General features: G+C 42.7%; 1 protein-coding gene across 5 annotated transcripts in view; it reads right to left on the bottom strand.

The window, feature by feature from the left end:
• Positions 1 to 15,387, bottom strand: part of scube3 (signal peptide, CUB domain, EGF-like 3) — a 345,848-nt gene that overhangs the window by 153,266 nt on the left and 177,195 nt on the right. For all 5 annotated transcript variants that reach the window (XM_048612197.1, XM_048612200.1, XM_048612198.1 and 2 more), the window contains one exon: positions 11,799 to 11,933. In XM_048612197.1, coding sequence (XP_048468154.1) covers positions 11,799 to 11,933 — 135 coding nt within the window. The remainder of the gene's footprint in view (positions 1 to 11,798; positions 11,934 to 15,387) is intronic.

Here is a 15,387-nt window from a genome sequence, read left to right as displayed (position 1 = left end):
GAAGGGTCTAGGCCCGAAACGTCAGCCTTCCTGCTCCTATGATGCTGCTTGGCCTGCTGTGTTCATCCAGCTCTACACCTTGTTAGCTCATTCTAACTCATTAGTTTACACAGACACTGTGACTTCCACATTGATTTTACTTTCTTTCTTCATGTGCCCCATGCTAAGTATATAACTCAGACTGGCAAATCGAAGTGAGTTGGGTAAGTTCCCGTTTTGAAGGAAAATCTCAGCAAGGCCATCACACAACACACATACAAAGGTAAAGGTGAGGTCCTCAAAAGATGGACAATGCCAAAGTAGAAAAGTTCTGAATGGGATGCATTCTGGTGGCTGAAAGAAGGTAGAAATTGTGGAGGTTATAGCCAGAATCTGTCAATTTTCCTTCGAAATGGGACGGGTGGTAGAGGATTGATAGACTGCAGACTTTACGCTTTTGCTCAAAAATAGTGAGGGGGTGGGGGGAGGTAAATCTAGGAACTTCAGGCCAGTCAGTTAAATGTTGTTGGAGGGGAAACTGTGTATGACCTGGGACAAATTGAATTGCTCCTTGGGTTAAAGAAAGAAACATGGATTTTCCAAACACAATCATGTTTGACAAAGTGCACAGAATTCCTTGATAAAGTAAATATGGCAGGAGTTTGATTCCATTACAATTGACAATGCGGATACTGGAAGAATGTTTTCTTGTGTGGGGAAATCTAGAAGTGGGGGTCTGTTTAAAGACAAGGGGTTACTTCCTTTAAGATGGGGGGTGGGGGAAGGAGGAATGTCTTCTCTTAGAGGGTCGTTAGTCTTTGAATTCTCTTCCATAGACAGCAATCGAGGTGGGGGTTATTGAAGGCTGTGCTAAACACATTTTTGTTTGACAAAGGAGTCATGGGTTATTGGTGACAGTCAAGAAAGTGGCTCTGACACCAAGTTCAGCAATGAATAGTGGAGCAGATTATGGACGATTCCTGTTCCTAATTTCTTATGATCTAATTATGATTGATATCATGTATTTGAGGTTCCAAATGATATTCCATGAAGTGAGACGCAGTAGATTTGTTCACATGATTGTAAACCATGGGATTAAAGGGGCAATAGCTGGGTGTATATTAGATAAACTGAGGGATGGAAAGCGAAGAGATTAAACAATGATGATCACCCTCTGCACAATGACTTACCCCCGACTAATCATACCTCTGTGCGCCAGTGTTGGGACCACTGAAATTTTTTACTTTTATCAACAAACTAGATTTGGCATAAATTAACCTTTTCAGCATACTAAAACTCAGAAATGGGTTGAAGAATGAAGAAGAAGGTAACAGACTTCAGAAAGACATAGACAGGCTGGTAAGATGGACAGAGTCATGGCAGATGAAATGTTCAATAGAGGGAAGTGTAACATAACTCATTTTGGAAAGAAGAACGAGGAAAGGCAATATAAAGGAAATGTTTCAATTCTAAAGGGGTGCCACACAGACAGTCCTGGGTGTGTATACACACAAATCCTTGAAGGTGGGAGGACTGGTTGAGAAGGCCATTAATTAGGCATAAGGATTCTGCGGCTTTCTCAGTAGAAGCATAGAGTCCAAAAGCATGTGGCAAAACCTTTATTAACCATTGGTCAGGCCCCAGCTTGAACAGTGTATCCAGTTCTGCACACGTCTTTAGGAGGTGTTTTGCAACCTACGAGAGTTTGTTAAAGAGATTTACTAGAATGATAACAAGGGTGAACGACTTTAATTTTGTGAAGATAGTACTGAGACTAAGATTATTTTTTCTTAGAGCACTGAAGACTAGAGGGAGATTTGATAAAGGTATTTGAAATAATACAGGGTTTTGATAGAGAAAGGAAGTAAAAAATGTCACTAAGTAACAGAAAGGTCAGTTTTCAGTGGATGCAAATTATTGGCAGGAAGGTCAGTAACCAGTGAACAGAGATCTAATATAGTTGGAAAAGAAATCTGAAGTGACATGAAGAAAATAAATCACAGTCCCCACAATCTGAAATACGGAGCCTGAAGCAGTTATGGAAACAAATGTACAAGGGAATTGGAGAAATACTTGACATGAGACCTTTGCAGGGCTTGGGGAAAGGACAGGGGGAGTGGGCCTACTTGAATAGCTTTTTCAAAGAAATTGAAGAGACAGGATGGACCAAATGGCTTCTTCTGTGTTAAATCATTCAATGATTTTATGATTCTATCAGTACACTGTGTCAGCTGCTTGTGGGCTGTTGCAACAGGAGAAAATGCAGTATTGGAGCTGGACCTTCTAGGGACCAAAAATAGAGAGTGGCATAGCTACTTGATCAATAGAGCTGTGTGAATAGGATTCCAGATGTAAACACTTATCCTTGCAGTATGCAGGCCATAATAATTACTTCAGCTGTACTCACTCAGCAATTACTTGAGTGGATGTAAATGTTTACTTGAAAGAGTATTGTACTGACTTGTGTTTTCATATACTAGCAAGAGCAAACATGAGTACAGCCCAGCTGCTGAGATGTTGTGGACTGTCAAGAAGCCAATGACAAAGTCTATAGACCCTCCCCTTCAGCCACCACTCTAACCTGTCAATGCAGAGTGTTTCCACAACTAGTCAAGAGTCTTAAAAAATGACCAAGGAGTGAGCAGTGCAACTAGTTTGAAGTGTCAAACATCAGCCCAAAGTCACTGCTCTTTCAGCGAGGTTTTCTTTTAAATGTCAAAAATATTCTATTTTACACAGTGCAAAAATATTCTTCCGACTTATACAACATCAACAATCTATTTTACAGCATCCCCTGAACACTGCAATATTGAAATATGAGACTGTGGCAAACTCTTTGATCAGTTGTTACTTCTGCAAACATTGAACGATGTCCACAATAACCCAGCAAACTCTGCTGGCTAGGACTGTTGGCTTATGATTGGATGTTGTTCATTCTGAAAGAGTTCAAGAGTCTGAAGAATATCTAACACCACAGTGTCAACAAGAACCCAGCTGCCTTGAAACATAAAAACAATATTCTGCTTCACGCAGTGGATAAAGAGCGACTTGTATCTCTACAGCATGTTTCACAAGCTCAAAATGCCCCAAAATGCCTTACAGACAACAAACTACTTTTGTGGTCACTGCTGCAGCAGCCAACATGAGCCGAGTAAGTTTTCGTAAACAGCAATATGATAACGACTAATTAATTCATTTGGATCTCATTAGTTTTGAGATCAAAATTGCCTAAAGAAAATGTAGAGAATTTCTCTGCTCATGATTGACTGTGGACAGAATCTTCCCTGCCCCTGAACATGGTGGTACTGATTAGAAAGTTGAGAGAATTGTGTGAGATGGTCAGTGAGGAGCAAAATTACCATTGTCCAACCAAGCATTGAACAGTAAGATGAAGTTCTCACCGGTGAGAGGCTTATTTGCACATATTAACATCTCATGATGTTGCCATCTTGCCTTGTTGATATGGAGCTTCCCATTCTCCTACCCCCACTTTGAAATGAGGCAGCCACACTGTTGAAATCAGAGCGGTACCTGACAACTCCAGCTTGCCGTTTGCCACTTGCTCCTCTTTACCTCCATCAGGCACACTCCATCAGCAGTGACCACACGCAGTCACAGCCCCCATTCCCCCAATTCAGTAGGACCTCCAGGTCCCTTTCAGCATAGCGGGGTGCCAATTACCCTCTACCCTTTGCCTGATGCAAATAAAACAAACTGTGCGGGGTAGATCCACAATGCCAGCACCCCAGGGTTTTACATCTGACATTGATGCCTGGAATTTTGCAAGGTCCTGGCAGTGGCCAGTACTTCAACTGGTGGCAGATGGGAGAACATGCTGATCATGGCACCAGAGGGGCGTAGTATTTATGGAGAGCTTGAGAAGATTGTGTGTGAAAACTCACCAGGGCTCATGAAGAGAAACCCTTCATGAAACTCAGCAAAATTGAGACTTAGTTGATTTCTGTGAAATTCAGCCAATTGTGTCGCAGGATTGCTTTTCATCTACTTAAGAGGTTCCATTGCTTACAATCTTCAGCAATGTTAAGACTTAAATATTACAACAAAATACTGCAGATGCTAGAAATCTGAAATTAAAGCAGGGACATAGGAAACACTCAGCAGATCAGGCAGCATGTGCAAAGGGAGGATCTTTCAAGTCAATATATCAGGTCAATGACCTTTCATTAGAATTTATGAATAAAGTGAAACCGTCCAATAAATATAAAGGCTAATATCCTGAACTAAGTATCAGAGCAGTTCACAATACATAATGGAAGGGAACTTTTGAGTGTTCAAAAGAAAACTTAAGCCGGATTCAATGAACTTTGGACTTCTTCACCAACAGCAATATGTAAAAGGAAAATTGATTTTCACCTCCGCTCTTTGGATTTGAAGGTCTGTATATTGTTTTGGTCTGTATATTGTTTTGAGAACTTCATCTTACTGTTCAACGCTTGGTTGGACAATGGTAATTGTGGTCAACAAATTTCAAAAATCTTTTCAACAATGGGCCTAGAGTGAATAAATTCATTGTCCTCAACTGCGACATTCATTGTTTCCAAAACTAAAAATTATTATACAGCAGAAGAATCAAGTCCTTAGTTCGAGCAGGATTCAAGGTTCAAGGTTCAATCAGTGGCACAAACACGCCATTACAACGGGAACGTTCAGGTATTTTCACCTTCTCCTCACCACCTCACACACCCTTTCCCATAAACCTATCCATCATTTACTTGCCTGTTGTCTGGAGCCAATGAAAAATTACAAAGCATTTACAACGCAAAAACTCTCAGCTCGACTGGTTGAGAGATAGCAAGAACTGCAGATGCTGGAGTCAGATTTAACACAGTATGGAGCTGCAAGAACACAGCAGGCCAGGCAGCATCAGAGGAGCGGGAAAGTCAACATTTCTGCTCCTCTTATGCTGCCTGGCCTGCTGTGTTCTTCCAGCTCCATATTGTGTTATCCTAGCTCAACTGGTTTATGCTGTACCTGAGCCTCTTCCCACCTTACTTCACGTCAGTCCATCAATCTATGCTTCTAGTTCTGTCTTCCCAGCTCGATCCAGCTTCCCATCAAACGTTCCTGTTATTATTCTCAACCACTCATATAGTAGCATGTTCCACACTTCTAACCATTCTCTGAATTTCTTGCTGGACTTATTAATGATGATCTTACAGGGTAAATAAACGTTAGGAGCCAGAAATATAAAGAAACATCTTCTCCATTTATGTGCAAGTTAAACTTCCTATCTAGAATCATAGTATCCCTACAGTGTGGGAACGGCCATTCAGCTCATTGAGTCCACACCTACCCTCCAAAGACCATCCTACCAAGACCCACTGCCCCCCACCCTGCATTTCCCGTGGTTAATCCACCTAGCCTGCACAGCTTTGGACTGTAGGAGGAAACTGGAGCACCCAGAGGAAACCCACGCAGACACAGGGAGAACTTGCAAACTCCACACAGACAGTCGCCTGAGGGTGGAATCAAACCCAGCTCCTTGGTGCCATGAGGCAGCAGTACTATCCATTGATCCACCATACCACTCCATAGCAATCTATTAGCAACGTTACCCAAAACTAGCCCTAACCCTTGCATTATCGATACCCAGAATTAATTTGTGCCCACTGATTATTGCTCTCTCCTGCTGGGAGAAGCTACAATCTGGGTTGACACCACCCCTGCTAATTCATTAGACTTCCCTTGTATTCCTGGATTTGAATCTGTACCAGCCATGGCAACAACTGCAGTGTACATCACAAAATTACCTTTAAAATCAAAATCAATGCTCATATCAGAAAATCAGTACTTTCAACTGAACTACAGATGACATATTACACGTTCCTGTCACATAGGAACAGACTATCTACACATTCCAGGGTTAAATTTCCTTTGGTAGTGTACAGGTTAATGTGCTTGTAAAAAATTTCTTCATTAGCTTAACAACGACATTAAAATACAGTGCAAAGGAATTGAAGTGAATTAAATAGGGGAAACTGAACCCTTTGGAGGTTTATATGACCAGTGTTTAAATAGCTAATTAAAGCTGCAGACTACAGGACGGAAAAGGTGTAAGGCTATCTCAGGTTAATGGCTGTACATTAGCTATAGTACAACGTGTTTATAAGTAAAACAGCTTGTCCTTGATAGGAATTTAGTACCACAGCAATTAACAGCAGAAAAATTCAAACATCAAACCTGCTCCTGAAATGAGTGTCGAACTTGCTCCCAAATATATTTACAACGTATCACTTGGAAACTGTAATCAGAAGCTCAGTATTTTGTTAACTTCCAATAATAAGGTAAAATGCTCCCACATTCTGCACTGCTACTATGTAGCCATCGTGCAGGTGGCTTTTATAGTAGCATATAAATCATCCATGGCTTCCCAGAACATATCATTACAGAGGCTGTTAAAACCATTAGGAATTGGAGGTTTCATTAAAGTATAAGGCTCTGTTCATTTTGTGTCACTATATTTTACACATAATAAGCTGTAAAACAGCAGAACTACCCAAAGGTAGAAAGATGCTGACTCTCTACACTTTCTGGGGCAGTGACAAGGGGCAGAGCCAATTGCAAGTCCACAAGACACCCACTTCTTCTGAATAGCCTCCCTTTCCTTCTTCAACTCAAACCTACAAGTTTGCTGTTTTGCTGTGTGCAATGACTACCACAAGTATTGCACCGATATTGACAAACCGGTGCGTTGTCACAAATGAATGAATTAAAAACTGAGTTTAATTCAGGCTTCTTCGACAACCTCCAATTGGAAATTTCGACAAATTTTACATGTAAATGATGAAATGCTCAGTGAATTTAGTTTTAATGCTGTCTCTTTAAACCATACAAATTCAATACATTAACTTTCCACTGATATATCCCACAGTTTATTTCCGTGATGTTACAGTTTGCTGCTCACTTGAGCCTTGAAAGGATTTTGATTCGGATCAGCTGGGCAGTGCACTGGTGCTGATGGTTTACTTGGTTGTTATAGCAGGGGCATGGATTTGAAACACCAAAGAACTGGTACTTTTTTAAAAAAAAATATCAGTTTTTATGAGGATTACTGCTGACTCAGAAGACAATCAAAATGTCCCAATGCACATCACAGTGGCAATCCTCTAGTTACTAAGCAGTGGTGGAGAAGGGGTTAATAGTGAATTGAATGAAGACACAGACCTAGAGGTTGAACTCACCAATACAATAGAATCCCAATCTTGGGTACTATCAAACTTTGTCTGAAAGACAGTCAAGGAAAGAAGAAAGAAGAAAGCATCAGGCTATGTTAACATCATCAATCTTCTTGATAAGTTGGAACAAGTATGGTGTTGCTCACGGATAGGAGCCACGCAGAGGGAAAATAAACGCCAATCTTTTTGCCCCATCTTGCAGCTGGAATTGTTTGATTTATCAGGATTTCTGTACCAGGCTGTGCCTGGAGAGGGCACACAACTGTAAATTACATGAGGCAGCAAAGGGTTCTGCAATCAGCCTTCCTCCAGATCCAAGTCAGGGATAGACAGTCCATCAACACCAAGTATTACTGACACTTGAGCTGCCATTTCAGTGATTTCAGCATCATGTTCACATGCTGATACTGCCAAGGATCAGCTTCATACATTGAATTAAAAAGTGGCCTTGTTATTTCAAAGCTTGCTGGTGAGTGCTGGTGATCTGATGCATGTAGAGCTAGATGCAGTGTTCGTTGTCAACAACCTTTTTAATGATATGGCTTCTTTGGAGGCAAGGGAAGGGCAAACAACCACAAAGACCCCTCACAGCACCAAGGAAATTTGCTCTTGGTGCTTTGCTGATCTACTAACAATTGTTTCCCTAAGCAACAGCGAGAGCTAACCTTCAAGTATGTCATGCCTTGGATAAAAAGGGAAGCTACTTAGTCAAGAACAACACAACGTACCAGGTGCCAAACCATTATTCAGACACAGCGAATTCCCTTTCATCCACCTCACTCCAGGGAAAACTGCACTGATGTCCAGGCTCCTACCCACTTAGGAGCCTGGACTCTAGGTATGCTATCAGGGTGCACAAGTTGTCAAGTTTCACTGGTGATCGAAGAGTTCATCAATTGAAACATATTGGCTTCTGGTTGCTTGAAACAGAACTGCAAACATTAAAATTCAATGATATTTCACAGTTGTCAACTTCACTGTTCTATAAAACTGCAAAAAAAAATGTTTGAGTTCATTTTTGAGCAATTCTGATGAAAGATCATTGAACTGAATGGTTACCTTTGCTTCTGTCTCCATGGATGCTGTCTGTTTTGCAACAGTTTTTGCTTTTACTTCAGACTTGCACCAGATTTTGAGTTTTCTGTTTCACTGATTTTTCTTCTGTGCAGCTTCCACTCTACTGCTCTCTTCAGAAAGCGTTTATGCTCCTGGGAGTGCCCAGGTTTCCTCTACCAATCCTGCCTGTGTCTGGTAGCATGCCAAGGCTCACCTTGATTACACTCAGCAACATTTGTGTGGCTAGGTTATGCTTCCTGTGGACAGTATACTCACTGAACTCTAGCTAAGTTGCTGATGGATGGACAATGCAGAGAAACTGTACAGTATGGAAGCAGGCCATCAGCCCATCAAGTTCACATCAACCCTCTGAAAAGCATTCCACCCAGACCTACTCCCCTCCCCTATCCCTGCATTTCCCACAGCTAATGCACATCCCTGGACTCTATGGGTAATTTAGCATGGCCAATCCACCTAACCTGCACATCTTTGGACTGTGGGAGGAAACCGGAGCACCTGGAGGAAACCCACACAGACACTGGGGGAGCGTGCAAACTCCACACAGACAGTCACCCAAGGCAGGAATCAAACTCGGGTCCCTGGCGCTGAGAGACAGCAGCGCTAACCACTGAGCCACCATACCATCCTGCATGAAAGAAAAATGAGGGGTTATGACTTCTGGCAAATCAAGGATCCTGCATAAATATCAAATAGTGATTTGCCAGGAAGACAAAGGAAATACAAAATAGGTTTCCAAAGGATTTACAGAAAATCCTGGAAACACACAGTCAGTCTATTAGCACCTCTTCTGGGCCCCTTTGGCCCAGTATTTATTATCCATTCCTAGTTGCCCTTGAGAAGGTGAGCTGCCTTCTCGCATTACTGCAGTCCATTTGGTGTAGGTTGACCCACAATGCTACTGGGGAGGGAATTCCAGGATTTTGACCCCCAGACAGTGAAGGAACAGCAATATAGTTCCAAATCAGGATGGCGAGTGACTTGGAAGGGAACCTGCAGGTGGTGGTGTTCCCATGTTCCGAAGGAAGAAGCAGATTCATGTCCCTGCTGCAAAACTGCCTGCAATCCATTTTCAGCTTCCTGCAGCCCAGGGTGTGTCTCCTGCAGTGTGGAAAAAATGGCAGATGGGCGACTCATTACCATCATTGTTGGGTGGGTGGCCATCAAACCCACCAGTCTGCCCCCAGGAAAAATGCAGGGGTTTAGGAATCTATTAGGGAGCTGACCTGACAGGCTTCATTCCAATTGTCAGCACACCTCCAAACTGCAGACCTGGGAAAATTCAATCCACTGATTCTGTTTCTCTCTTTCCGAAGATGCTGCCGTAACAGGGATTTCCAGCATTTTCTCTTTATACATTCAGACTTTCAGCATCCGCTCCATGTTGATGTTGTTTTAGTCTTTGGTCTATGATCCTTAGAAGTATCCTCTTCTTGAAAAGGAGAAATATTTCTAATGGTATGTTCGAAGACCTTTCTGGTGATACATTCAGCGAATAAGAAGTGAATCACATTTAACTTTATGACACTGGTACAGTGGGTAATCAGGAAGGCTAATGGAATGCTTACCCTTATTTCAAGGGGGTTGGAGTATAAGAGTAGGGAGGTCTTACTGCAACTGTACAAAATGCTGGTGAGACCACATCTGGAGCACTGTGAGCAGTTTTGGTCCTCTTATTTAAGGAAAGATATCATTTTTAGTCACGGCAGTTCAGAGAAGATTCACTAGGATGATCCCCAGTATGGTGGGATTGTAAAGGCTAAACAGATTGGGACTCTAGTCACTAGCGTTTAGAAAAGTGTGAGGTGATCTCATCTAAACATATAGGATTCTTAAGGGACTTGACAGGTAAATGCAGAGAGGATGTTTCCCCTCATGGGAGAGTGTAGGACCAGATGGCACTGTCTCAGGATAAAGGGGTGCCAACTTAAGACTGAGATGAGAAGGAATTTCTTCTCTCAAACAGTTGGGAGTCTTTAGAACTCTGATCCCACAGCTCTCTGTGACAAAGAGTCTTTGTGTATATTTCAGGCAAGATATATAGATTCTTGATTAGCCCAGGAATCAAGGGTTATGGAGAAATGCTGGAAAGTAGATATGAAGAAATGTCGGATCAGCCATGATCCTAATGAATTGCACAGCAGGCTGGAGGGACTGAATGCTCTCATGCTCTAAAATATCAGAAGAAATATTGTACTCCCTATGACATCTGCCATCTTATTTATAGCTGATGCTCTAACTGTAGAACAAGTTAGGAAGGCAGGCTGATCACGAGGCTCTCACCTATAAAACAACAACAATGCCATCACAGGGAGAGGTTCAGGCATCTTATATCCTAACCCAATCTTGTAAGTTATCCACTGAACTCACTTTTTACTAAGCCATTAACAGCTGAAATGAACAATTCGGAAGGAAATCCAATAACAATATGAGTTAGTGCTGAGTGTTTGCTTCTTCCAACACAGCAACTTAAAGTAACACCCCTCATAAGCAGCAGTACAATCAACATCATTGTTCAAGTGAGCGAAAATCCACAGATAAACTTTAAGGAGATGGCTACATTTCAACCGCTAGTTTGTGCCTGGGTGTCTTTCAAGGCTTATGTAGGCAGCACGGTGGCACAGTGGTTAGTACTGCTGCCTCACAGCACCAGGGAATTGGGTCCAATTCGTCCCTCACACAACTGTCTGCATGGAGTTTGCACATTCACCCCAAACCTGCGTAGGTTTCCTCCAGGTGCTTCGGTTTCCTCCCACATGCCAAGCATGTACAAGTTAGACGGATTGGCCATGCTGAAATTGTCCACAGAGTTGGATTAGACATGGTAACTGCGGGGTTACGGGATACGGTAGTGGGCTGGGTCGGGGTGGGATGCTCTTTGGAGGATCGGTGTGGGCCAAATGGCTTCCTCTACATCGTAGGGTTCTATAAATTGGTTCAATCCCATTCTCTTTCTCCATAGCACTTCAAATGTTTCTTTTTTTTCCAGCGTATAGCCAAGTCCCTTTAGGAAGATTGAAGCTGGATCTGCTACCACCAGCATTGCAGGCAGCAGATTCCAGCACAGCCTTATCCACTGCACGGCCCTCCCACTCCCAGTTTTTCTCCCCAAAATATCTTATTATGTGGGACTCTGCAGTTCCTGATCCTCCTGCCAGTGGAAACTGTTTCTCCTCGTTTTTGGAACCAAAAGCAAAAAGCTGTTGCCACCCTTGACATACTGGCACTTATTTTTCCATACCATGAGAGACTGGGCATAAACACCCAAATGGAAGCTATCCACTATCTGCTCACAGACCTTGTATACAATAATGAGAGACTGATAATAGTCTCCTACTGTCCTGAGTCAACTGGATTACACACTGGCCAGTGGACCCAGTGCCATATAAAACAGTCAATCCTTCAGATTGAATCAGGTTCTTTGGGAGGGATCAGTTCTGTGAAAAAGGAATTCTGAGGAAACAGGAAATAATGAAAGTGTAAAAGTTAAGTGAACCCACTCTGATTTACCTTTAATCCAATGACATTTATACTAAAATGGAGTCTGACCTTCAGGCCGCAGGATACACGTATGCTGGTTGTCACTGAGGAAGAATCCTTCTCGGCATCGACACTCATAGCTTCCCATCATATTGACACAGATCTGCTGGCATCCACCATTGCTATCTGCACATTCGTCCACATCTAATGAAAAAAAAAGACAAATACACCATTAAAAAAACCCAAAAACTATTCCATCACACTGCAACTTAACCAGGTCTGACCAAAAATGTTCTCATCATTTTTCCATGATCATGGGATTGGGAATGGGAATGGAAACGAAAAGAAAGGAAATAGTCCTTCCACAAAGGCAAGGAAACCTTTATCCTATGACAAATGGAAGACCTGACATTTGGAAAAATGGAGGGACTTTCTTCCCTCCCTCATCCCAGATACTATGGGAAGAAATAACAGTGTTATGTCTATTGGTGTGCTCTGCAACACACTATTAAACCTTATTTGGAACATGGAACATTTGGAACAAAGTTGAATCCAGCTCGTTCTTATTTCCCCACATGGAGTGCTCTGAGTCTCAGCCTTTCTATCAAGGAAGCAACTGAAAGACTCCTCAAGACAGTTATCAGCAGGATAGGGGTACAGGTGACAAAGTGGAGGGCAGTTCAGTTCCATCTATACATCAACATGTTGTAACTTAAGGCATGTACCACCAGAAATCTTGGCACAGACTTTCCTCTGGATACAGAAAAATCTGAAGCTAATCTTAAAATGTCATGAAATTGGTTTCGAGGGATTCAATAAAACAGCAATGCTCCTAGTGAGAATATATTTCATACTGCCAGGATTAAGTAAAGCACATCCAAACCATCTGATCAAACATATAACTTCAAATAAAAGTAGCATACTACAGTCTAGTACTGATCAGTTCTGATCCGATTTTTGTTTTCATTTAAGTCCTTTTGGCATCAAACCATTTCAAGTAAAGAGACCAGAGTTCAGAAGATGAATACGTGTTGACCAGAAAACAGGAATAAAATCGAGAAGTTCCAACGCCAGGGAGAATATACAGTATTTTCAACCTCTAGATTACCAATCAAGGCAAATTCTAAGGCAAGTAAGGAATATTTGTTGTGAAAGGGAATTTTGATCAAATTCAAAAACTGTGGAATAGATGTGAAAGACTTAAAAGGGAAGAAAAATTTGTAAGCTTGAGAGGGCTAAAGTGGATAGCTCTTGAAAATGGGCAGAGGGGTCACAATTCACAATTGACCTGTAACATACCAATCCACCAAGCTAATGCATGCCAGTTTCATGTTGTCAGTTTCATTTGGTCAGCTCATTTGAATGATTGTTGCTTGCAGACTGAGCTGACTGTTCACTGGCTGCACACACTATCCACAATTTAATACTGAGTGCATTAGAGGGGGCTAATGGAAAGCTGGAGTACAATGTCGAGGAGCATGAAAGAGGCTGGCACCAACTTGGCACAGGGTTTGTGCAAATCTTACAACATTTCATCCTATTCAGCATGGAAGCAGTGGCTGACTCCACTGGTACAGTTGTGAACCCCACCATGACTCAGCGCCTGATGGTCGATGTGTCAGCAGCTCAAGGGGAAGCCACCTACACTCCCAGATGCTGCAGTGGAAGCAGAGACTGCTTTCAGCAAGGTTGCAGTATGCAAAGAGACCTTCAGGGTATCACCGCAGTCCCAGCTATCTATCCTCCAGCTGATTATAAGGGTGACTAAGGTACTGCCTCAGAGGAGTGCTGTTCTCTCTCAGTGTGCTGCTTTTGCCTTTCAGCCAGACGAGGTTGTGTCGCCCATGCTGAAATGGTCCAGTGTCTCCCCGTGCAAGTCAGCAGCATTCTGGAGTCATTGGGGTAGCACTCTGGAAGACAGTGGTATTCAGCCTGCCCTCCAATGCTATTCCAGCTTCCCCATACTTACCAACTTGCAATTCTCTACTGCCCTTATCCTCACTACTACTCAGGCCTCTACTTTCATAGCAGACACCCCCAGGGACTCTATAGGTTCACCTGAACCCCACCTTAAACTTTCCTGAAATATTGACGGACAGACACCAATAGGATTATGATCACCCCAACTCTGAGGGCAATATTGACAATCAGCCTCTAGACAATGAACAGAGTACACAGGTCAGTAGTAATTCCCCGACTGAGGATGCGCAATTCCCCTCACTGCTTTAGCTGGCTCTCCAGCACTGACAGACAGAACACTCCCCGGACTGTACTGGGTCTGATCTGTGGACCGTGTGGCCTCAAACAGACCTTGACATGGTCCCCGGACTCTCTGTACTGACTGTACCAGGACCCCCTGCCTCCTTGACTGAATTGAGGACTATCTGCCACCAGTTTTCACCATATCTATTTGGCTGAATGCATGTGCAGTGCATGTGCCACACAGACAGCTGGCACATGCTGTCAGTGTGAGATGGCTGTCTCGGTGTACCATTCACTAGGATGGGTCCCCACCTCACCAGACAGACGGTGTCTGCACTGAAGAGCCTCCTGAGACACTAAGTGAAGCACTAACAGCATGGCATGGCATGGTAAGGCAACGCAAGGCATGCATGGTGCAACAAGAAGGCAGTGAGTAAGCATTAAGGGAGCAGCCTGGTCCTTTCCTGAGCTGGATCCATATCCATGCACATAAAATATCCCTCAACGCTATTTGCAGCTGTGCCCTGTGCTGAAAGTCATGATCAGCCCACCAGTGTTTTGGAGAGGTTCCATGATGGGATGGCAGAAGGTGGGTGCAAATATCCATGAAGTATGATGCCTGATTCTGCCGCATCACTCAAACCCTAAGAAGAGTGCGTCATATATTTCTGGCAGGTGTTCACTGAACAGTGTAGTAACAGCCTCACCGGCATGATATCTTGGGCAAATCACCCTTCAACTGTGTGCATACACCACAGGCGCCAGTTTAGAGTTCCAACAGGAGTTGTTTCTGCCAAAATGGGAGCTAATGAAATCTAATTTCTTGCCCTGAAAGTTGCAGCTCAGATAACGAAGGAAGGAACAGTTTGCTCCTTTACTGGGAATTAAATCTCAAGCCAGCTGTCAGCTACAATTTGCGCATTTTACTTTTTGCTAAATGTCCAGTCTCGTCACACCATTAACTACTCACCAATACAGAACTACATCAGTTCTCAGATGGAGCTTAAAGGCATAATTACATATCATTAAAAAATCCAGGATTTAATGGCCAAGCCTTGCTTGAATAATTGGTAACCAACCCATTGTGGCATTTTTAACACAAAACTAACATTGATCTGAGAAGGACAGAACAAAGTCAGCATTGGAAATCTGAAATTAAAAACTGTAAATCGTAGAAATACAAAAGATTATAATGTTTCTAGTGAAACTCCTAATCACTTTCTAGCCAGATATGAAGTTGCAGGAGTTAGATGTTTATTACCACTTATCGATAAAATGTGGCTTTATAGAGTGTTAGAGGTTTTGCTGGTACAGTCCTCACACAAGCTAATGGACACAATGATGTGAACAGAGTTTGTCTGGTATACGTGGCGACATCAACATGATTTGCCTGCTAGAAGGTGTCTAGTAAAATAAAAGCTGGAAATTTCACTTAACAACTGCATTTTCTAATTGT

This window comes from Rhincodon typus, chromosome 25 (assembly GCF_021869965.1).
Source record: "Rhincodon typus isolate 14 chromosome 25, sRhiTyp1.1, whole genome shotgun sequence".
NCBI classification, from domain to species: Eukaryota; Metazoa; Chordata; class Chondrichthyes; order Orectolobiformes; family Rhincodontidae; genus Rhincodon; species Rhincodon typus.
The sequence above is the reverse complement of the archived record's forward strand: the minus strand, read 5'-3'. Positions and strand labels throughout refer to the sequence as shown.